Source organism: Dermochelys coriacea, chromosome 4 (assembly GCF_009764565.3).
Source record: "Dermochelys coriacea isolate rDerCor1 chromosome 4, rDerCor1.pri.v4, whole genome shotgun sequence".
NCBI classification, from domain to species: Eukaryota; Metazoa; Chordata; order Testudines; family Dermochelyidae; genus Dermochelys; species Dermochelys coriacea.
Genome location: NC_050071.1, coordinates 8,216,047 through 8,240,842, shown reverse-complemented (window position 1 = coordinate 8,240,842; position 24,796 = coordinate 8,216,047). Strand labels below are relative to the sequence as shown.

Genomic DNA, 24,796 nt, shown 5'->3' with positions numbered 1-24,796 from the left:
ACCCCCCCCTTGCCTCAGTGGCTACTACCAGTCACCATCCAGCCCCTGCTCTGGGGCAGACTGCAGTCTGTAATGGCCACTCATCATTGGCAAGGGGGTCGGACCAGCTGCCTTTTTTCCTATTCCCAGGCTGCCCCTCTGCAGCCCCAGTACCTCTGTAGTCCTTCACCAAGGCCTTCAGGCTGGGGGTTTACCAGGCTGGAGCTCCCCAGCTCCCTGGCCCTTCCCCAGCACTGCTCGACTTCAGGTCCCTTCCTCTCAGACAGCTAGCCCTTCTCTCTCTAGGGCTAGGGTGAGACTTCTCTTGCTGCTGGCCCACAGCCCTCTTCTAAGGACCATCTGGTCCCGGACTAAGCTGGCCACAGCTGTGGTCAGCTACTCACTCAGCTTCCCCAGCTGTTCTCACTCCTCTTCCCCCAGCCGCTGCCCTCTCCAGGGCCGCTTTTACTATTGGCTCTGCAGGGCAGCCCTCTCCCAGGGTTGTTTTAACCCCTTCAGGGCGAGAGTGGGGCAACCACCCCACTACAGGGGGGAGGATCAGTGTGTTCAGGCTGCCCTGCTGGCTGGAGCTCTCTCCCTCCCTGGGCTGTTGCTGCTGGCTGGGACCCCTTTTGGGAGCCACTGCTGCTGTGGGGAAGGGGGGGCCTTGCCGGCCAGCCCCCTCATCCCCACCCCTCTGGAGGAAGGAGAAGCGAGGACCCCACCACCACCGTTGTCACCCCTTCTGCCTGGGTCCTCACCTGGCTGGCTGCCGCCCGCTTGCTGCTGCTCCTGAGCTGGCTGCCTCGGGGAGGAGGAGGAAGGCCGCTGCAAGGAATTGTGGAGGGGGTCGGTTATTGGACTGAGTGACTTGAACAGCTGTGCTCCTGGGGGGGTGGTAGCCTTTTGCTGCTGTGGGGGCTGGGGGAGAGGTGTGGAGCCCTCCCCTAGTCCAGCTGCGCCCCGCCACGTCTTCCTTCACCACCACCACCACCCCTTTTTGCCACCGTCCCCTCCACCAACCCAGCTGACCATCAACACCTGCTGCTCGCCCCTCGACGGGGCTGCTTGCTTCTTCGCCCACCACCATCCAGAACTGTTTCCAGCAGCGAGCAAGGACTGGAGCGAGCCCCACAAGCGCTCATGGGTGCACTCCCCCCATTTTCTGTTTGGACTTGGCCCCCCTCCCTCAGTTGCCTTTGGGTGGGGGGCCTCCCCGTTACCCCCCAGCCCAGTTTTTTTCTTCCCTTCCTCCCGTACTTCCCCAGAAGATTTTTCCCTGGTTGTTTGCCTGTCCCACCCTGACCCCATCCTAGGTTCCTGGGTTTGTTAGTGTGCCCGCCCTGCCCCACCCCACCTCTTGCAAGTTTGTTACTTTGCCTGCCCCGCCCCTCCCCAGGAGTTTGGTTCCCTCCTGCCCTTGTGCTCTACTCACCCCACCCTCAGTTGTTTGCTGTTCCCCCTGACTCCCGTTGACCCCTGCCCCGCCCGACCGGCAGTTTGGTGTGCCCATGTCCCTTTCAAAGCTCTTGTGCCCCCCCCCCCCTTTTAAGTTGTTTACCCTGATCACTGCACCTCCCCTGGTGCAATTGTAGTCCTTCTCCGTCCGAGTGCAGCCGGAGGAGCCGGCGCCCCGCCCTGCGCCCGTGATTGTCCCCCTCTCCTTTGTTGTTCCCGTGTCCTTCTATTGTTAGCCCCCTCCTCCCCTGCCTGCAGCCTAGCGGGGAGGAGTGGTTGCTTCTTCCTTTCCCCCGATGCACCCCCTACTGTCGTCCCCCCCCCCGCTCACGCTGGTACCCTCCTTCCTGCTTAGAGTCTAGCAGGGAGGAGTGGTTGGCCCTGTCCCACCTTTCCTATTCCCATCACCCTGTTTGCTGGACCCTCCTCCCCTACCTGCCGTCTGGTGGGGAGGAGCAGTTGTCCATTGTCCCACCCCTGATTTGGGGCCTCCTCCTGCCTCTTTCCACTATGGAGGACTCTGCCCCTGCCCCTGCCCCTGGCCCTACTGCTCCCATAGTTCCTCCCTTACCCACCCCAGCGGCTACCCTCTCGGCCACCACTAGCCTAGACTCCGCCGCTGCCATGGCTGCCCCTTCCACCGGTAAAAAGGGCCAGGGGAATAAAAAGGGCAAAGGTCCCGCCCGGAAAACTAAACCTCCTGCTGGCGGGGCTGCCCTCCCTGCTGCGGCCCCAACGTCTGCCATGGCCCCTTCCTCCCCAACCGTTCCCTCCACCAGCTCTGGGGGTGCCCCATCCCTAGCCCCCAGAGTGTATGCCCAGGTGCCCCCCTCCAGCATGCCGCCGCACCATCTGCCCCGACTGCCGCCTCCAGTACCATTCCTGGCGGCCGGCGCCCCTTCCCCTCGCTGACCAGGAGGCACGGCGTCCGCTGCCTCCTGGTGCCCGCCTCGCCCCCCGTGGAAACGCACGTGCGGGCGCTGGCGAGGGTGGTAGGGCCCACGGCCGTCGTGGCGGCCTCCAAGATGTACGGTAAGGTTGTGTTCTTCCTAGCGTCAGAGGCCGCCGCTCAGGAGGCGGTGGAGAAGGGCATGGCGGTGGGGGGCGTGTTCGTTCCCCTAGAACCTCTGGAGGTCTTGGGCGTACGGGTGGTGTTGACCTCCGTCCTGCCCTTCCTGCCCAACGTTGCCTGCCCTCTCCACCCAGGGGAAACCCATCTCCATCATCAGCCGTCTCCCGCGGGGCTGCAAGGACCCCGCCCTCCGCCACGTCCTGTCCCTCCGCCAGCAGATGCAGATCCAAGTGCCGCCGGCGACGCGTGGCGGGGTGGCGCTCGAGGGGTCCTTCTTGGTGCCCTATCAGGGCGCCCATTACCGGGTCCATTATTCAACAGGGGAGGCCCGGTGCTTTCTCTGCCGGGCAACGGGGCACGTCCGGAGGGACTGCCCCCTGGCCCAGCCTGGAGGAGCGTCCGGGACTCCCGAGACCCGGGAGGGCGCCAGCCCAGTCACTGCCAGCGACCCTGGCAGCCTGGCTGCCACTGCTCCTCCTCCTGTGGAGGAGAGGGTGGCAAGACCTCTGCCGGCTGAGGGAGGGGGCCTGCCCCAGGGGGAGCTTTCCCTTCCTCCCGTTGTCCCATCCTTGCCGCCCGGAGCCTCAAAACAATCACCCTTGCCCCCTGGCCCTGCCCCTGCTGACCGGCCCTCCACCTCCACTTCGGAGGCCTGGGTGCTCGTCCGGGGGAAGTGTGGCGCCCGTAAATCGCGGGCTCGATCCCTCCCCTCCGACGAAGAGGGAGAGGAGGCCCCCGAAAAATGCTGCGGGGGGGCTGACGCGGTTACATCTTCTGCCGCGCCCCCGGATGGAGCCCAGCGGGAGACGCCGGCCGGAGCAGCAGACAGAGGTGTCACCACCCCCCTTGTTGAGTCCCCTCCCGAGGAGGTCTCTGTAGGAGATCCCCCGGCCCCTTTGCCATCTGTGGCCCCTGCCACTGCCGATACCGGGGCTATTACTGCCCTGGCTCCTGATGGGGAGGACTCTGGGGCCGCGGGGACTGAATTTACTTCTATATTCGAGGAGATCGAGGCCCTGGGTCTGACCCCAGTCACCCAGGGGGAGGACGACCCCCCCCCCGCCAGCGGGCCTCGATCTGGGCGGCGGCTCAGTTCCACTGCCCCCGCCTCCCTCTCCCTGCCCCTCGCTCCCAGCTGTAGCCCCCGCTCTGGTCCTGGGGGTACCCCGGCTCTCCCTAATTGCTTGGCTATGGATGGCACCTCACCTGAGGCCGCCGAGCCCCCAGAGGCGATGGCTGATGCCAAGCAGTTGGGTCCTGAGCCTGTGGGCGTGCCCTCTACCACCCGGATGGAGCGGTTGGCTTCCCCTCTGGAGGGGGGCCCCACTGAAGTTTTCGGTGTCGGCTGCGGGTGATGTGTTTCTCACAGCTCATGTGCCCGCCGTCGTTGAAGGCCCCTCTCTAACCCCGGTCCCTTTGTCCTCCAATCCTGGCCAAGAGGAGCCGCACCCCGATAGCCCGGCTGTCGGGGACCGTGAATCCATCAGTGTCCCCATTCCTGTTCCTACCCCTGCTCCCGGCGCCTTTCCTGACCCGGTCCCAGTGTTGGCCCTCGTCCCTAATCCCACCCCTTCTTCTGTCCTCGTCCCTGGTCCCGCCCCGCCCCAATCCTATTTCCGTTCCCAATGAGTCGTTCACCCTTTTTCCTGCCACCGCCCATGTTATTGCTGCCCCCGAGGTTGTCTCGTTTCCTTTGTCTACGGACAATTCTCAGGGGACGGTTTTCCTGTCCCCTCTTCCCAGCATCATGGGGGCTGCACTATTCCCTCTGCCGCCCCTTCCTGCGCCGGGGATGGGGACGGGCTGCCCGGCGCAACCATGCTGGGGTTCCGCTCCATGCTTGCCCGTCTCCGCAGGCCGCGAAGATCTTTTAGGGGCCTCGCCGAAGGAAGGCAGTGGGTTGGCTGCCACGTCCCCCTCTGCGCTGAGGGAAGAGCTGTGCCGTTTCCTGCAGGACACTCGTGGCTCAAAGGGCCAGGTGCAGCTCGCCCTTCAGCGCTGGGGGGACTTCCATCGCGTCCTCCCGGCCATGAAGGGCCTTTTGCAGGAGGGGAGAGGGACCAGGAGGCAGGGTCTCGTGGCCTACCGGCGGGCCCGTAAGTTCCGCGACTCCCTGATGACCTTTGGAGTCGAACATGGGTTGTTGCGGGGCTTGCTGGAGGCCATCGATTCCCCTGCCCATGAGGATTCGCCCCATGAAGGATACCATCTTTGCTATGCTGAACACCAGGGATTGTAGCATGGGTCTCCACAGGAGCCAGGTGCTCTCCTTCCTTCGGGGGGTACTCTGTGATCTTCCTGCAGGAGACCCACATGGCTCCAGCTGTCAAGGCTAGCTGGCAGCTGGAGTGGGGGGACGAGGTTTACTTTAACCACCTCAGCGCCCGTTTGGCTGGGGTAGCCACCCTGTTCTTCCCCGAGCTACGGCCTGAGGTGCTGGGGGCAGCCGAGGTCATGCCGGCTTGCCTGTTGTACATCCAGGCCTGCGTGGAGGGGCTGATATTAAACCTGGTCAACATTTATGCCCCGAATGCGGGCCCAGAACAAGTGCGTTTCTACTCGCAGGCGTCAGCCTTCCTCAGCACTCTGGATCCTCATGAGTGCCTGGTCCTAGGCGGGGACTTCAACACCACCCTCGAGGACTGGGACCACTCAGGAGTCGAGATGTCCCAGATCGTGGATCATCACTCCCTGGTGGATGTCTGGCACGACCACCACCCGGACGACGATGTTACCTTTACTTATGTTCGGGTGGAGGGGGATCGGTCGCGCCACTCCCGGTTGGACCGCATGTATATTTCGCGTTTCCATCTGGCATGAGCCTATGCCTCCGGCATCGGGCCAGCCCCATTCTTGGATCGCCACTTGGTGACTGTGACAGTCTCTCTCAGTCTGGAGAGGCCGGGGCCGGCCTATTGGCATTTTAATAACAGCTTGCTGGAGGATGTGGGCTTCGTGGCATCCTTCTGGGAGTTCTGGCTGGCCTGGCAGGGGCAGTGGTGGGCCTTTCCCTCGGCGAGGCAGTGGTGGGATGTGGGGAAGGTGTGGGCACGGCTCATCTGCCGTGACTACACCCGGGGCGCCACGCAGCGGAGGGATGCGGTGATAGGGCAGTTGGAGTGGCAGGTTTTACAGCTAGAGAGGCGTCTTGCCTCCGGCCCTGAGGATCCACCCCTCCACGCAGCGTGCTGGGAGAAGCAGGAGGAGCTCCGGGCCCTGGAGGACCATCGAGCCCGGGGCACTTTTGTTCGATCCTGCATCCGCCTCCTTCGGGAGATGGATCGCGGCTCCTGCTTCTTCTACGCCCTGGCAAAAAGGAGGGAGGCCAAAAAGCATGACACCTGCCTCCTGGCGGAGGATGGGACCCCCCTCACGGATCCAGAGGAGATGTGTGGAAGGGCCAGGGCCTTCTACACTAACTTTTTCTCCCCGGATCCGACCGACGCCGATGCCCACAGGGTTCTCTGGACCGAACTCCCGACAGTCAGTGCAGGTGACCAAGACCAGCTGGAGCTACCTCTCTCTCTGGCCGAGTGCTCGGAAGCCCTCCGCCGCATGCCCACTAATAAATCTCCGGGCATGGACGGGCTGGCCGTGGAGTTCCACCGCATGATCTGGGATGTCCTCGGCACAGACCTTGTCATCGTCTGGTCCGAATCCTTGCAAAGCGGGGTCCTCCTTCTCTCGTGCAGGTGAGCTGTGCTTGCCTTATTGCCGAAGAAGGGGGACCTTTGCGACTTACGGAATTGGTGTCCCATCTCACTCCTCAGCACAGATTACAAGGTTGTATTGAAGGCCATCTCGCTGCGGCTGGGGTCCGTGCTGGTGGACATGGTCCATCCCAACCAGATCTATACTGTCCCGAGCCAGACCATCTTTGACAACTTGTATTTGGTCCGGGACCTCTTGGAGCTGGGGCGTAGGGATGGTCTGTCGTTCGTCCTCCTGTCCCTGGACCAGGAGAAGGCATGTGACAGAGTGGACCACGGGTATCTCCTGGGCACCCTGCGGGTGTTCGGCTTCGGGCCCCAGTTTGTGGGGTTCTCCAGGTGCTGTACGCCGATGCGGAGTGTCTGGTCAGGCTCAACTGGACCCTGACCGAGCCGGTCAGCTTCGGGCGGGGAATACGGCAGGGGTGCCCCCTCTCGGGCCAGCTGTACGCTATGGCGGTCGAGCCCTTCCTCTGTCTCCTCCATAGGAGGTTGACGGGGTTGGCGCTGCGGAAGCCGGAGCTGTGGCTGGTCCTGTCGGCGTACACCGCCAACGTGCTCCTCGTGGTCCAGGACCCGGGCGACTTGGCGCAGGTGGAGTCTTACCAGGCCGTTTACTCGGCAGCCTCCTCCGCCCGGGTCAACTGGGTCAAGAGCTCTGGCCTGGTGGTCGGGGACGGGTGGCAGGCGAGCTCCCTCCTGCCCACGCTTCAAGTCATCCTGTGGAGCGTGGGTCTGCTGCTCTATCTCGGTGTTCATCTATCTGCCGCGCATCCTTCGCCAGGGTGGGTGAGCGGCTGCGGAGATGGACAGGACTGTTCCGTTGTCTCTCCCTGCGAGGGAGGGTGCTGGTGTTTGAACCAATTGGTCCTGCCCATGCTCTGGCACCGACTCAACACCCTGAGCCTGGCCCCGAGGATCCTGGCCAGCCTCCAGAGGATGGCTCCGGAGTTTTTCTGGCCGGGGCTGCACTGGGTCTCTGCAGGGGCTCTGAGTCTTCTCCTGGAGGAGGGAGGACAGAGCCTGGTTTGCTTGCACAGCCAGGTCCATGTCTTCTGCCTCCAGGCCCTGCAGAGGCTCCTTTATGGTGCAGGTAGTCCGGCGTGGAGCACGTTGGCGCACGCCTTCCTGCGCCGCTTCCGAGGGCTTCAATATGACCAGCAGCTCTTTTTTCTCCATCCGAGAGGCCTTCCACGAGACCTCTCTGAGCTGCTGGTCTTCTACCAGGACCTCTTCCGGACCTGGAAGCTTTTTTCGGCAACCAGGTCACTTGTGGACACCAAGGGAGCGGACCTCCTCGCGGAGCCCCTGCTACACAACCTTGATCTCCGTGTGCAGGAGGCAGAGTCTCCTTTGGTGTGTCGGAGGTTGGTCCTGGCAGAAACCACCAGAGTCGGAGACCTCCTGGACTATGACGGGGGATTGGGTGGAGCCCCATGCACTCAGACAACGCGTGGGGCTTTCCACCCTTCCGACCCCTAGGCTCGTACTCCAGGAGGTGAAGGCCACCTTGTCACCTGATTCTCTTGCTTTCCTGCGGCAAGCCCTGCAAGAGGGTGTTCCTCGCCCACCCCTCACCCCTGGCCCTCCGGACATTTTTCTCGGGCCCCTGTTCTGTGAGACTCCCCGTTCCCACACTCCAAGCCAGCTGCATACCCTGCAGCCAGTCCGGTTTCAAACCGCGCCCAGAAACCATCTGTACATGCTCATGCTCCATACGTTGCATTTCCTCACCCTCGTGTCCCGCCCCGACACCAAATGGCGGGACTATCTTCCACCTAAAGAGGGTGAGGAGCCCCGGTGGGCCAGCCTTTATTCCACCTTGGTCCCACAGCCCTCCGGGAACATTAGTTGGCAGCTCCTTCGTGGAGCCATGAGCATGGGCGTGCACCTGGCGCGGTTCACCCCTACACCTGAGGTCTGCCCCTTTTGCAGCATGAGGGAGAACCTGGCGCATGTCTATCTTGAATGCGCCAGGTTGCAGCTCCTATTCCAGCTCCTCGAGAACCTCTTAGTGAGGTTCTGGCTGCACTTCTCCCCACATTTGTTCCTCTTTGCACATCCTATCCGTGGCCCCACTAAGTCGCAAGACCTCCTCGTCAACCTCCTCCTGGCTCTGGCCAAAGTCTCCATCTGTAATACCAGAAGGAGGATGTTAGATGAGGGGGTGCTCTGCGACTGTGGGGCCTATTTCCATTCCTCCCTAGTTTCACGCAACTGGGCAGAGTTCCACTGGTCAGCGTCCGCTGGCTCCCTCAACAGCTTTGAGGAGCAGTGGTCACTGTCTGGGGTTCTCTGCTCGGCGTCCCCATCCGGTATCCTCATTTTGAACCTTTGACCTTCACTCCAATCCCTGTTTTTCCTTAGTTGTCCCCCGCAATCAGTTAGTCCCAGGGTCTAGTGGTCCCTCCCGCTAGGCTGGGGGAGGGGCCTTTAGCAGTGGGTGGGTTTGCACCCGCCCACCTCCCGGTTTTTTCCAATATGACCCCGCTACAGATACATGCCATTTTTAAAAACAAAGTAGGCGTGATTCTTCAGGCTACTTTCCATGCATCATTAACTTTCTGAGGAAGCCATTGGAGAATGAATCTTATTAGCAATCAGTTGTAATGTCATTCCTAGCACATCTGCATGAAAAAGGTTTATGGTAGCATAAAATGTGGAACACTTCTCTTTCATTTTCAGTTTGGAATAATCATTTTGGGGCATGCTGTGTAGTGGTTCATGCACTGTCCTATCAGAGTGTACTAGAGAAAGTAAAAATTGTCAGTAAAGCCTTTCTTATAGGTGCTAAGCACTTTGCTGTTATGTCCATGCGTTTACAGTTTCAAGCAATTCTTAATGTCTACTAATGTGAGTATTGCCAAAGAGAATGGCATATCCATAACAGAACATTACTGAATCAACCATTAGTTAAATTCAATTCACAATTAAAGGATGTTTTCAAACTTAACATATTCTGTATTAAAAATTTCCCATTAATACAAATACAAGAGGACACAGTGACAATACAATTTGTGCACAGCCGTAGATACCTCATGGCATTAGTACTGAGAATCCACTTTTTTGTTCTGATTAGTAAGGAAGCCTGAATCCCTTCTGTATTTAAAATCTTATGTGAAAGCATTATGCTATTGTTACTGGCAATATTTACATTTTATTGGACCCTTCAGTATAGCCATTAAGTAAACAAATAGCACTAATGTGATCATAAAATATATGAAGATTCCTGAAGTGCTAAATAATATATTATCCTGGATGTTCTTCCAGTCAGGTATACCTGAATTAAATGTACATATTCAGGGCTCAACCCTTCAAATGCTTATACCTGTGGATAGCATTCCACACAGATGTATTATTATTAGGCAGTGTGGCTTAGTGGATAGATCACTAACCTGCACTTAGAAAGCATTTCCATCCCCAGCTTATCTGCATGACTTTGGGCAAGTCCCTTCACCCCTCTGTGCCTCAGTTTCCCCATCTGTAACATGGGAATAATGATACTGGCCTCCTTTGGAAAGCACTTTGAGATCTACTGTTGAAAAGTGCTATATAAGAGCTAGGGATTATCAGTTATATTGCAGTAATACCTTGCGACCACCCAAGAATGGAACCCCACTGTGATAGGCACAGTACAAATAGTTCTGTTCACTTCAATAGAACAAATCCCATGACCTAAGCTACTTGAATCATAGGCCAAGATTTTTTTTTAAAAAATGGGTGCCTAAAGCCAACCTCCTGAGTCAATTGCTGAAATCACTGGGAGCTGCTGGGTGCTGAGCCCGTTTTGAGAATCTTGTCCAAGTTTGCAGGATCAGGCATTTAAATTCTAATCACAGACAAGTGTGTTTTCCTCAGTACTGGGGAATATGATTTGTGTTTGTCTCCCTCCTCCTGACGTGCTTAGAAATAGATTTTGGCTTCCAGGCTCCGGACGCTTTGATTTAGGAGAAGGAAAACAGAGTGGTAGAAACAAAACCTGAGATCCTGAAGGTATGCAGTCTCTAGCAGTTTACTGCTTGGAGCTGGGACCACATAGAAAGGCAGCCTCCCTACAAATGAGCAGCACTACTGAAGTGTGCTAAAAGCAGTGTTCTGCTGAGGCCTTCTCCTTTGTGCTCTTGAAAGCAGAAAAATGGTGCAAAGAGTAATGCTGCAGTGAAAAATGCAAACAGATAAAGAGGCAGGTTGTGATCTGTGCAAATTCTTGCTTATCTGGTCCTTTGTGGTACTTTCATCTTTTCTTTTTGCTGGTAAAATAGCTTAAAGGGCAGGATTTTCAAAAGCTTTCAGCGTTGGCTTAACTGCTCACACCAAAGTCAATGGTCAAACTCCCGCTGACGGGAGTAGTTAGACCCTTTTGAAAATCCTACCCTTGGTATTTAAAGGCCCAATCCTGCCACCCTTACTCATATTGAGCAATACTTACTCCCATGTGTAAGTAAGCGGACTAATGCAACTGATTCCATGAGTAAACTACCTCTCGATGTCATTAAGGGTACGGGTATCAGGTTTATCTAGGAAAATATAATAAAAGGCTCATCTTTAATATAAAAAAAATGTAAGTGGATGATGGGTGTTAGGTACACCTTCCAACTGATCTTTTTGTCTGTTTTAGAGTGTCAAATTTATTAGTGGAGCATAGCCCCCCGGGAAGTGGCGCCTACAGATCAGTAGGTGAATGGCTGGAAGCCATCAAAATGGGACGGTACACAGAGATCTTCATGGAAAATGGATACAGTTCAATGGATGCCGTGGCTCAGGTGACCTTGGAGTGAGTAGTTTTCTGATCATTTTCACCTGCTTTGCTGGAGTTGTGGAGAAGACAAATTGATTTAAATGTAGCAGAGAGATCTCGGGGAGGGGAAAGAAGAAGGGAAGCAATTAACTGTTTTGCCCAGTCAGCAGTTTCCAAGGAACCCTCATCTTTTATAGCCTGTGTCGATGATAACAAATGCATGAGAGGGTTGAACTTACGGTCACTGTGCTTGCTGCCAATACCTTGGCTCCTTTACTGAAATAAATTTACACTTGAGTTTGAATAACTGACAAACCATTCTCTGGCATAATAGCAACGGGATTATTATGGGTTGTTTAAAAAAAAAAGTTCTCTTGCTGGCACAGTTTTATACAAGTAAATACAGTGGGGCCAGAATGTCCTCTCACTGACTGGGCTTTCACTCTGGTGTGACTGGCTTCAGCGGAGTTACTCGTCACTTAAACCACTGCGAGTGGGGAGTCAGGCTCAGGAAGTGATGTCATCGTATGTGGTTTTTTTTACCTAGAAAAGATAAACATAAAAGTAGGTACAGTTGATATGGTTGATTTTGCAATAGTGACAAACGGAGACACATCAGTCAAATATAGACCTGTGTAATAAATACCCACAGCTGGATTCTGAGTTCTGAATCCTGGCAGTGTAAAGAGGTCTTAAATTGGCCATAAATTACATGTAAACTGTCAGAGGCCTTAGCGTAAATAGGAATCAGGCCCAAAGTGTGCATGAAAACATCCAGTCCAAAACAAAACTGTCAGTAGGAGAATTGGGATCATTTTGATCATTAATGTACTTCTGTATCGTATATGATGTTGCAAGGACAACTCAGATCCTACACTAGGGCCCAGCCCGAAGCTTAACTCCCCCAGGAGATGTCAGTGTTCTGCAGCTCAGAGGAAGCCATCTCCACCATGCAGAAGTAGGCCTGGGTGAACAAGTTTTCGGACCCTTTATGTGTGCATATGCATACTTCTGAAATCAGCCTGATCGGCTCAGACTGAATCCATAGCACTAAAGTCATGTAGTAAATGCCTTACGGCTATTGGTGAACTGTGTGCTATTTTTTTTTTAATGGCGTGTACTGTTTGTATAATGATGTCTATGCCTTATTCCTGCCACTTATTCAAACTGAGCATAGAGAGTGATTTCCAGTGGGATTAAACTGAAGTCAGGTTATCACAGATGTTGAATTAGAATGTAAAGGAATATGACCCCTTCTGATCCAGGGGTGTGTGCGCGCATGTGCACACACACACACACACACACTCTCTCTCTCTCTCTCTCTCTCTCTCTCTCTGCTGGCCAATATGCCAATTGCATCAATTTAAAATAAAATAAAAACCCTACTCTCCCAGAACCTTAACGTTTTTCTTGCCCTGCAGCAGGGGAGCTGTTTTGTCACAGGACCGCAGTTTTGCTCAGTGGAATTCACCCCGTGGGGTAGAAAATCCCCCCCCCCCCACACACACACACAAACAAAATGTAGGTGGGATTTTAAGCCTCCATGAGAGCTAAAATAACATTAAAGAGCAGGGGTCAAAACATAGCAGCATCTCTCCTCTCATTCAGGCTCTGCTTGTCATATCCACAGTTGTAACATTCCTCACTTATTATCCCTGCAATCTCAAACCCCAGTCCTGCAAGCACGCTCCTCTTTAACTTTGTGCACTGTGAGGTGACATCAGCATCTTATGTATTTGCTTAATTGTATTTCTGTAGCACCCTAGGGACCTCAGTCCAGGATCAGGGGCAGGGAGTGGGAATAGATGACCTCCAGAGGTCCCTTCCAGCCTGACATTTCTTTAATTTTGTGATGATTTCTTTGTGCCCAGCACTGCACAGACATAGATCAAAGACCACAGTTCCTGCCTCGGAGAGCTCACAATCTACATGGCAGAGGGGGCATGCCAAGAGCACCAGACAGAAACAGCGTGGGGGAAGGATTACTAGAGTTGAGCAGAAAAGTGGAAGCTGCTAGGATTATTCCCAGTGCTTAAAGTTAAGCACATGCCTAAGACTTCCAGATGGGGAGGTTTCCCCACTCTCACTGAACCCACAATCCCAGCTCTCACTGTCCCTGCATTCTGCCACTCACCATGTTAAGTTCGTCCATATTTCCTCAAGATTGTGTCATGTGAAATAGATGTAAAACCACATCTCACACTAGTTTGTATTTGCACCTAATCAGGGTTTGATTCATCAGAAATATTTGATCCCTGCTAAATGATTACATGGTTATGATCCACCCCAACGTCTATTAAAATGAGAGGGTAGGTAGTTCTCCGCCCCACAGGAATTATTAGTAAATGTAAAATCAACAAAGTAAATGAACCCAGCCTATTTTTTTTTGATGAGCAGTGAGCCCACTCTGTCTCTGTCCTCCACAATTTCTCTGTGCTGTTTCCCCATCTCTATTTCTCTTCTCCACGCTGTATGTATGCTGCCAGCTTCTAAGACTGGATTTTGCATCCTTGAAGCCAAAGGGAGTTTTGCCAAAGATGTCACTGAGTGCAGGATCCGCCCCTAGGGCTGATCAGAAGACATATTTCATTGTACATGAAATATGTCAAAGAAAGAGTTTTCTTAAAATTGTTCTGTGGATTTTTTCATCAAAAGCCTGCGACGTTTTCACTCGGGTGGAAATTTCCTCACAAAAATCCCATTGTGCCAAAATGTCATTATTTTCATGGAGAAAAGTTTCAGCAGAACATTTTCACCCTGCTCCACCATTTGCCATCACAGGGTTACCACCTCCTGCATGCTTTCCTCTCTAGTCCTTGCTGCAGGTGGTGTTTTCCTGCTTATCCGTCCTTTCTCTTTGTGATTGCTGTCTCTCCTTTGATTTGATCCCTTTTCCTCTCTTCTATTTCCTTTTACCTCTGCTCCGTTGTCCTTTTTCTCCCTTCCTCTTTCACTTCTTTCCCTCTGAGTTTGTTCCCTTCCTTTGCTTCCGTTCTTGTTCGCCACTTACCCCTCCTTCCTGCTTCTGTTTCCTTCTTGTCTCTCTCTACCAATCTCTTGCCTCTTCCCCAGTCTTTCCCCGTCCTGGTTCAGCTCCTCCATTCCTTGCCTCTGCCCTGCTCCACTTCACTGCTGCTGCAAGCAGAGGTGCCAGGAATTAACAAGATCGATGGAGCGCTGTTGCTTCAATGGATCTCACAGACACTTCGTTAAATTCATTAACTGTGCTGCCAGTGCATGTAGCATAGCAGCATGGGGCACAGAAGTAGAGGTTGGAAGAATGTGCCAAGGCATCAGACAGATGCAAACCAGCCCTGTCCAACCCCTGAGTAAAGAGCATCTGATGCTTCATGGATAACTCTGAAAAATGTTCCATTGTGGGCGGCAGCCTTTATCTCCTATATTCCTCTGTTTCTCTCTCTTCTTGTTCCTGAAAATGTTTATGTGAAAACAGGCCCTGTGGGTGAAATTCTCTTCTGCACCAGGAGTTGCATGGAAGCTGGGGGAAACAATTGTGGCTCCCTGATACACTGACCTGATCGGCCCTGGGAAGTCCCTCACTGAGTTTATAGCAATCTGGGAAATACTCTAAACTCTGCCCACTGGTAACCATCTCCTAGGCCCCCATACTAACACTGTGTTGGGACGGGACAGTGGCAGGGTATGTTGTCCCTTTACTAGCACTGCCACAATGGTTTACTGCTCACTGGCAAATCCAGCTGCCTTGAAACCCCTTCACAACCCCAGAGCAGTGCAAAGGGGCTGGAACCCCTGAGAGTATCACGGACTTTTTAATTCTATTTTCTTGTGTTTGACTTTTTAAACTGAAAGGAAAGATCCATGTTATAGTCTGAAGTCGTGTTTTTGTAAATATCAACTATTTGGCCATTCTTCCAAAATGTAATGATATATTTCAAACTATATCCACACTGCTCCTCCATATATTCTTTAAAGGCCCAGTGGTACAACCCTTAAATCAGGGGTTTTCAAACTGGGGGTCATGACCCTTCAGGGGGTCACAAGATTATTACACGGGAGGGTCTTGAATTGTCAGCCTCTACCTCAAACACCGCTTCACCTCCAGTATTTATAATAGTGTTAAATATTTTTTAAGTGTTTTTAATTTATAAGGGGGAGTCGCACTCAGAGACTTGCTGTGGGACAGGGGTCATCAGTACAAAAGTGTGAGAACCACTGCCTTAAACAAAACAATAAGCCCTTTCTCATGCATGTAATTCCAATGAAGTCAATGAGACTATGTGCCTGATCGATTGCTAACCAATGTGAACAAGGCTTACACAACTGAGCCCTAAGAAATATCCATATAATGTACTCTTCATTAAAATCAATGGGGAGTGTTCTTTAAAATTGAGTGGCATACTATTACTATGATATAGTGTCGTATAGGCTCTATATTTCCATGAATCACATCATCAGTTGGTATAAATCGGTAAAGGTCCGACTTCAGTGTAACTACACCAGTTTATGCCTGCTGAGGATCTGACCCTATCAATGTATTTTTGTGAGCAAATAAAATGCAGGGAATCTCCCACAGGTCAGGCTGGGTTCTGAGACAGCTTCTGCCATTGTACGATCTCACTTTACAGTTAGAACACAAGCTACCTGGGTTTGGTCAGATAATCTGCACACAAGTCAAGAGTGTTCTTGAGAAAATTATAACAGGCTAATTGGAAACAAAAACAAAGCAAAACTCTGTGATATTCTTTATATATTTTAAAAACACAAATGGCCAGATCCTCAGCTGATGTAAATTAGCAAATCTCCATTGACTTCAATAGTCCAAAATGAAAATTATCAAAGACCGAGGCTAGAACCTCGGCTGGTGTAAACTAGCTTTACTCCTTTGAAGTCAACAAAGCTAGGCTGAATAACACCAGCTGAGGATCTGAGCCACTGTTTCTCAAATAAGGAAATAAATATTTTTTCTGGCTACTAATGTGGATCCATCCTATAATTCTATAGGTTCTTTAATTGCTATTAGGAAAAAAATGAACTTGGGAACACACAGCATTCTTTACTGGTTAAAAAAGTTATTTATTTTTTTCGTAAAAGGGGATAACAAAATATTTTGTACAGTGCACATAAGAATTCAGGTTAAATGTTACATGTCATTGTCGATATAGGCAACTGTTCAATATATTCCAGAGCTGGGACTTGGGGGGATCAGGTGAAAACAAGAACATTTGAAAGTAGTTTTCATTTCCCAAATTGCACCAGTAAAACATCCTTTAAAATATGAGGTCTTCTCCAAACACTAGGTAAGACTGTAGATGCAAAATTCAACCTGTATGGAGAGAGAGGTGTAGGTTAGATAGAAAGAGTTGAGCTGGACCATCCTGGCCCAATAATACAGAATAATATCATTATAGTGAAATAAAGAGAACTGTTCTACTTTCCACTGAAAAAAATCTAAAGCTCTCTCAAAGACTATGGGCAAAATTTTTGAAAGTGACTAGTGAGTTTTGGTGCCCAGCTAATCATCTTAAAAGGGTCTGATTTTCAGAGAGCAGCTGCTCAGAGCTTTCTGAAAACAAGGCCTCATTAAGACATCTCAAGTTGGACATCCCAAAATGGAGGCCCCTGAAATCACTAATTACTTTTGAAAATCCTGTTCTGCCCTCTCACCAATCAAATAAAAATCCCAACTACCACCAATGGCAGGTTCAGATGAATGAATGTGTCCCAGAAATCACTCCCTGGTAGCAACAAATAGAAAATTAAAAACCAAAGGGCTAATTTGAATATCGCCCCAAGTCCTGAGCTCTGCCTGCTTAAGTAAAGACCTGAAAATGAATGTGTTCAAAGAGTGATGTCTACATTTAGTTCTAATTCTTGCAAAGGGATGAATCACCTTGTGAAAGGTGGAGCCTCACCCACCAGCCCCTGTTTCCGAATGGATATCAGACTTGAAGGAAACTGTGCAGATTGGAGAAGGCCTGCTCTTTAAACTTGTGGACCAGCTAGTGACTTTGAGTGTGTCTGGAGCTCTTTCATTACACAACAAGAATAACCTGACCAGGACAACACTCAAGAATAGATAGACATGACTTGACTCTCAATCTGACACTTGATTGGACCTATTACTAACGAAATGTGGACTACTATCCCGTACCTTTTGAAAAACCTGTATTTAATGAATCTCAGGACACCTGGGGGGTTGTTATTAAGTGAACAGCTATGAATATTTGTAATTATATGTGTTGTGTTGCTTTGCATTGTAATTTTTCTTATAAAATAAAATAAATTATTAATTTTTTTAAAAAAATAATTTGAATGACGACTATTCAAGGATTCACCTGCTCCTGCTACTTATTCTTACCCTAAAACCCCAATCCTCAGTTTGTGACATCACGTTTATTTCCAGAGGAACCAGCTCTGACCTTGTGATGATGCAGGGAGGGAATAATGAACAAGAGCAGATGAAGTCTTAAAAAACAAAGATGCTTATTTCATGCACAAGTCTCTAGTAAGTGGGTGCCTAATTCCCTTAGTATCCTCTGAAAATCCCAGCCTAAGGAACCAATTCATCCATTCTCACTCAAGTTGAGTGGTACCCGGAGCAGTCCCATTGATTTCAATAGGACTAAGGTACCACACAGCCTGAGTAAGAGTGGCAGAATCTGGCCCTGAAATGGGAAATGGAAAACAGCTGATCTATGCGGCCAAGTTGTGAGATGCTGAATGCTGAACATTTCTGGAAATCTGCCTACTTTACTTAGTTGCTTAAATAGAAGCTCACTTCTTTTACCCTGAATTTGAAAATCTGGTCCATAGTGTTTAAACAGAACTGTCTCTAAATAAAGTGTTTTAAAGATTTTTCTTGCCCAATCTTTAAGGATAAGGATTCAGTTAATGAAAGTATAAGCTATAGCACAGGTAAAGAGACCGCCGTATTGTCCCGAACTATGTTTGGAGATGGGCTTTCAGGACAGTGCCTATTCCTGCACCACATGCCATCTGTGGTGCTGTAAGGAATGAGTTCCATGGAAAGAGATAAGGACAAAACAGCAATTTTCACTCTGATTTCCTTGGCTTTGGTCTGTTGAAGTCAGGTCATTAACACGGCTGTAGTACACAGCTTTGAACTCATGTTTATTTTCATTTTCAACTATAGGCCAAAGAAAGGAAACGAAGAAGGAGAGAACTCTTAACACTGTAGACATGGCAGCTACATTGATACTCCGGGGCACCTATTTTAACAAGTGGGGGCTCAATGCTTTTGCACTTGCACAGATGCACCCGCAATCCGCAGGATCCTGTGTGCCATTCCTGCACACAAGGTGAATAACTAGACTTGCAAATAGTTAGGCAACAAGTAAATCTTTTACAAATGCAATTGCCTGATGCCTGTGCCCAGTGGTGGGTGCCTGGATGAGTAGGGAAGACGGTGAGATGCCTTTTAAAGATATGGGGTAATATTTTCAAAAATGCCTCAGTCCCATTTTCAAAAGCAACTTAGACCCTTAGGAACTCGGAAGGGCCTAACTCATCTGTGAAGATGGGACTTTTAGGGCATGTCTACACTGCAATAAAAAACCTGCAGCACCGTGTCTCAGAGCCCAGGTCAATTGACTCAGAATCATGGGGCTTGGGCTGCAGGGCTAAAAAATGCAATCTAGATGTTCACACTCAAGTTGGAGCCCAGGCTCAGTCTCTGCCCCTTCACAGAGTTTCAGATCGCAGACTTCAGCTTGAGTCTGAACATCTACACTGCAATTTTTAGCCCCCAAGTCAGCTGACCCAGGCCAGCCTCAGCTGTGCCACATGTCTTGTATCGCACTGTAGAGATACCTCTAGGCTTCTTAGGGCTTGACTATACTTTAAATGCTACAGCAGTGCCACTGCAGCTACGCCACTGTAGCACTTGAGTGTAGACAATACCTATGCCAATGGGAGGCATTCTCCCATCGGCATAGGTAATCCACCTTCCCGAGAGGCTGTAGCTAAGTCAATGGAAGAATTCTTCTGTCAACCTAGGGTTGTCTACACTGGAGGTTAGGTCGATAGAGATACATCTCACAGGCATATGGATTTTTCACATTCCTGAGAGAAGTAACTATGGTGATGTAAATTCCTAATGTAGACCAATCCTTAGGTGCTTTTGAGAATGTCACTACTTGCTTTGTAATGTACAAGGCAACATTAAATAAGGCACAGATGTTCTTCTTTGAGGGATGGTCCCTATTGTATTCCACTGAGGATTTACGCATTTGCACCATGCGTCTGGAGCCGGAGAATATGAAAGTAGTCGTGTCTGTTGGTCCACACATGAGCCCTTGCTTCACATCATTGTTTCGTCCGAGGTAATAATGGATGGGAAGGACCGACTGCGTTTCCAGTTCCTTCTCCCTGATGCATGGTCCAAGTCGGAGCTGCTAGTGTCCTCTTGTCTCTGACAAACCCAGTTTATAGTTTAGTTTTCTAGTTTTTGCTGTTTTTAAAATAGTTTAGCTTTTAGTAGTAGTTTTAGTAGAAGGGAGGCCTTTGAGGAATCCATTTACCGGTTCTCCCTGGAGTTGGAGTTTCTTTTCTCCCCCCGCCCTCTCCCCCCACAATTCCTTCCTGGTGCAAGCAGCAATGGAATGGTGCAGACAGCAACATCCACACTCCACTCCATCAGAGAAGGAGGGCAAACACTTAGACTTTCTGGGACTCAAGGTCTTCCCTCTAACCTTCAATTTTGATTTTCAAACTACCAGGCGTTGCTGGCCAAATATGACTTCCTCAGTTACAGAAAGTTGGAGGACTTTACTGAAAAGCTGCCTCAGCAAGATCAAATGTGTTTCCAATCTATCACGGAGGAGGGCAAACTGGTGGCAAACTGCTGCAGTCGGTGTACTCTATGGTCATGGGCATTGTCATGCAGAGGGAATCATGGCTGCACTCATCCCATTTCCCCAGAGAGGTGCAAACTACCATTGAGAATTTCCCTTCCAATGAGTCGCACCTGTTTAATCTGAAGACCCATGATTCCCTCCACTCCCTCAAGAATTTCAGAGCCACACTTAGATTGCTGAGTATCCATACACCTGCATCCAAGCAGAAATTCTGCCACATGCCATGTACTCAGCGGTTCAGGACTCCCCAGTTCTTCCACTAAAGGCCATATGCATCTACTCATAAGTGCCGAAAGACCCAATGATTCTGCCCTCTGGGCTCCTCTTCGCAGTCTTCATCATCTCATATTAAATCCTCTCAGAAATGATATTTCTGAAAGCTGCTAGAAAGCCATCAACCACCGTGTAACACATGCAACAAACACTGCCATGCAACAAACACATCCCCTTTGGGGATCATCTAGCACTCTTTTTACCAGCTTCAAGGGCAATAACAATGGGTAAGTGGGTCCTGGATGTCATCCACTATGGCTAAACAATCAAGTTCACCATACTACCTCATCCACATCCCCTACCCCAATCCCTTTACAAGGACCACTCACATGACAACATCTTTGCTCTACAAGTAGATTCCTTATTACAAAGGGGAGCGATAGAGTGTGTTCCTCCAGCTTTCAGGGCACAGGATTCTATTTGACTTACTTCCTGGTACCCAAGAAGAAGGGCAGGTGAAGACCAATCCTGGATCTCCATCACCTCAACCACTTCATGCACAAGCCCAAGTTTCATATAGTCACTTTAGAGGCCATCATACCATCACTAGAAAAAAGGCATCTGGTTTATGACTCTCGATATGCGGGCCACTTGTTTTCACATAGACATACATCCAACCCTCAAAAGATTCCTGAGGTTCATGGTGGGTCCTTAGCATTTTCAGTATAGGGTCCATTTGGACTCATTACTGCTCACTGAGTCTTCACCAAAGTTTTCTCTGTAGTGGCAGGTTGAAGTGAGCTGTAGCTCATGAAAGCTTATGCTCAAATAAATTTGTTAGTCTCTAAGGTGCCACAAGTACTTCTTTTCTTTCTGTAGTGGCAGTCCATCTCAGGCACTCCGGGGTACTTATTTCCCCTATCTCGATGACTGGCTACTAGCAGCGTTATCCAGACGAAACTCGAATCTGGACCTCCATGTTGTTCAGATTCCTCCCCTTCCTGGGAGTCAAATGTTGAAAAATCAACCCACACAGTACCTAGACTTCATAGGGGCCTCCATCAATTCAGTCACAGTCTGAGCTTACCTTTCAAGGAACAGATTACAGACTCTGCAGGAACTCGTTGACCAGGTAGACAACTGTCTGTCCTAGTCAGGACTTGCTAATCCCTCCTTGACCTCATAGCAGCTGCACGTACATCACTGCCTTCATTCACCTCCAACTTCACTGCCTATAGATGTGGCTCGAGCGTGTTTACTCACCCACGCGATGTGCCATGGGCTTTATGCTATCAGTCACTCCATGAGGTGCTCTCTTCTCTCCAGGAGTGAACCCCAGCAGGTCTGTACAGGGATTTCCTTCCTCCCATCCTCCCTGGACAGGACGATTCTCATGGATTCACCCCTCAAAGGATGGGGAGCTCACATGGGAGACCATGCAATGCAAGGGACATGGAGCCCTCGGGATTCCAGGATGCACATCAACATTCTGAAACTCTGGGTGGTCTGAACGTGTAAGCATTTCTCCTATCCATTTGCTCCTATCATGTTTTTAGGAAGTTGGACAACAACAACACCATTTATTACATCAACAAACAAGTGGGCACGATGTTGACTACTCTACGTGCAGAAGAAGTCAATCTCTGGGATTTGTGCACTGCCCATAAGATCCTGTTGTCGGCAGCCTGTTTTTCAGGGACTCAGAATGTGATTGCAGTCTCTCTCAGCAGAAGATTTTTCGCCAATCAGGAGTTTCATGACTCCATGCTAAATGACCTCTTCAGCTAATGGGGGTCTCTGACCAGAGATCTCTTTGCCTCCCATGTCAACAACAAATGCAGTACATACTGCTAAAGGCAGGGTATCCATTCTCAAGATGATGCCCTCATCTTCCATTGGTTGGACCAGATCAATTACACCTTCCTACCTCTTCCACTCCTCTCACAAGTCCTCCACAAAAACAGGTGGGAGAGGGCCACAGTTATTCTGATCACACCATTCTGGCAGTGCCGGTTTTGGTTTCCCAACCTTCTCCACATGTCATCCCATCCCCCACTACTCCTACCCACTTTCCAGGAGATGCTCATGCAACAGAATGGCAGGATCAGACATTCCAATCCACAGATGCTTCACATCAGAGCTTGGTATTTGGGGCATCTTCTCTGGAATAGGAGTATTCATCGGCAGTGCAAGACATCCTTTCGAGCAGCAGGAAAGAGACAAGTCAAGAATCCCTATTGGGCCAAGAGGAAGCACTTCACTTTCTGGTCCCAGCAGAAAGGGATTTCCCCTGTGGAAGTGGACATTCCTCTTCTTTCGAACTGCCTGCTGTCCTAGAAGACATCAGGGCTCTCCTTCAATTCTCTCAAACTCCACATAGCAGCTGTCAGTGCCTTCCACTCTCCCATGGAAGGACATTCCATATTTACACATCTGTTGACTACCATGTTTTGGAAAGGACTCCTTGGGACTTTCCCACCCATACCATCTATCACTCCCCATTGGGACCTCAGCCTCGTTCTATCAGCATTAATGAAATTGCCCTTCAAGCCTCTGGCTGCATGCTCTCTATGTACCTCCTTTCCATGAAAGTCACCTTCCTACTGGCTATTACTTTGGCAAAAGGGTAGGTGAACTTGGAGCCATGATGGCGGATCCCCCTTTCACCATGTTTCATAAGGACAAAGTGTCCCTGTGCCTACACCCCAAGTTTCTACCAAAGGTTATATCCTGGTTTCATGTCAGCCAACCCATACTCTTACCTGCTTTCTTTCCAAAGTATCATGCCTCAGCAGAGGAGCAACACCTTCTGTCTGCAGGGCCTTGGGCTCCTACCTGGTGAGGACGAGACCAATCAGGAAGTCCCCTGGACTACTGATCACTATTGCTCAGAGGATTAAGGGGCAGGAAATCACCACACAGAGGATTTCCAAATGGATTTTGGGGTGTATTACACTCTAACTGTTGTTGGGACTGCGTCCACCCCTTGGAGTGAGAGCAGAATTCTGCAACAGATGCCTCATTTGGCCTGGTGTCCTCCATTCAACTGTGTCATCCTCTTCCTCGCACTTTTCTCTGAATTAGGTACTGCTTGTCAATCACCTCAGTGGAATACAATAGGGACCATCATTCGAAGAAGAAGAAGAGGAAGTTACTTATCTGTAACTGGAGGTTCTTCCAAGATGTGTGGTCCCTATCTGTGGTCCCACCCCCGCTTCCCCTCTGCTACAGATCGGTTCAATTTGCATTGGAGAAGGAACCGGAGACACGGTCAGTCCACCCTGCCCTTTATCGCCTCAGAGGGAACCATGAGGTGAAGAAACGGTGCATGTGGGGACCAACGGACATGACTACTTTCAAATTCTCTGGCTCCAGATGCATGACATGCAAGCGTAAACCCTCTGTGGAATACAGATAGGGACCACACATCCCTCCAGTTACAAGTAAGTAACCCTTCTCTTCCCCTGCTATGCCTTATTGCTGCCCTTCTTTATAACTTTTCAGATAGCTAGCATCCACTGGGGCACTAGGAAGGAAAACTTCAGTGGAGCTATGGTGCTTTGTAAAGATGAGCATGGACTGCTTTCCCCAGGGGGCTTGTGGCCACACCCTGTGCAGATGGAGGAGCACCATGAAGTCTCTCCCCTGCGCAGGCATCACCCACAGTCATGTCCAATGGCTTATATATAGAAGGATCAGGACCCTTCACTCCAATATTTGATTTATACAGTGGATCCCCTGGTGACAGTTTATACACCGAAACTGGAAACTTCTGTGTTTTTCCCAATCTCTCTCTCTCTTTTTAATCAAGAGGTATATTGGGTTATGGAGCGTATGTTATTGCAAGGGAAAAGAGCAGGATAGTAAGTATCAAAAATTCTGGACTGGCTGTGGGAAGAGGAAGCCAACTCCTACCCCAGTTTATGAAGGAGTTTTAATATTGGATTAATAGAATTGCATATGGAATGCAAACACCCCCTAGTGTTTCAGGCTGGCTGGTCAGCATTGCATGGCTAGAGCAGAGCGATCCCATCAGAGAAATACTGAATGTATTAAATATTTGGGGCCAGGTTTTCTCCCATTTTAGGTACTTGAAGTGAAGGGTCTGGATTTTCAAATGCGCTCAGCACCCAACAGTTCTCACTGGAAAAAAATGTGGGAAGGGTCTTGAACCTTTTTAAAAATCTGACCCTGCCGCCCTATTTTTGGTGTATGTTACCAGCTGTGCGCATTGCAAATAAATCACCTATTGCAATGGCATTGCCACCTGTTCCTTCATTGTTAAGATTGCTGAGTCGCTTGCTGAACCGTTTTCACAATTCGGTGGAGGCCGAAATGAAAGGTCTGTCTCAGAAAAAGTTAGACACTTTTGCAGCCATTAAAAGTCCTTTGTTTCAAATAACGAGCATGCGGTTGTGGTTCCCTGACCTCTGTCGCATGCAGGTTGTGAATTCCTTAACGTATCTCATGCACCAGCTGAAAGGGGGCAGTGTAACGAAACAAAGCAGCCTTGTTCCAACTCAAAAGGCTGAAAATGTGTCAGTCTGTGGAGGATAGATCTAGCTTTCCCTTGGACAGGATTACTTGTTAAAATGCCCATGTCGGCCCTGATCATTTTGTATACAAAACAGTTTTTGAGATACAGTCTGATTATTGAACACAGAATACCTAGGGTCAGATTTTCAAAATAACTCAGCTCCCATTTAGGCACCTGAAGGAAGCAGCCAGATTTTGGGACCTGCTGGGTGCCGAGCAATTTGGAGAAACT

At 50.3% G+C, this 24,796-nt stretch overlaps 1 protein-coding gene across 13 annotated transcripts in view; it reads left to right on the top strand.

Annotated features, from left to right (window-relative positions):
• Positions 1–24,796, top strand: part of EPHA5 (EPH receptor A5) — a 400,471-nt gene that overhangs the window by 315,902 nt on the left and 59,773 nt on the right. For 8 of the 13 annotated variants that reach the window (XM_043513198.1, XM_043513202.1, XM_043513200.1 and 5 more), the window contains one exon: positions 10,838–10,993. In XM_043513198.1, coding sequence (XP_043369133.1) covers positions 10,838–10,993 — 156 coding nt within the window. Of the gene's footprint in view, positions 1–10,837; positions 10,998–16,818; positions 17,806–24,796 lie in introns of those variants that run through there. The other 5 variants (XM_043513197.1, XM_043513196.1, XM_043513199.1 and 2 more) reach the window with 4 other exon arrangements.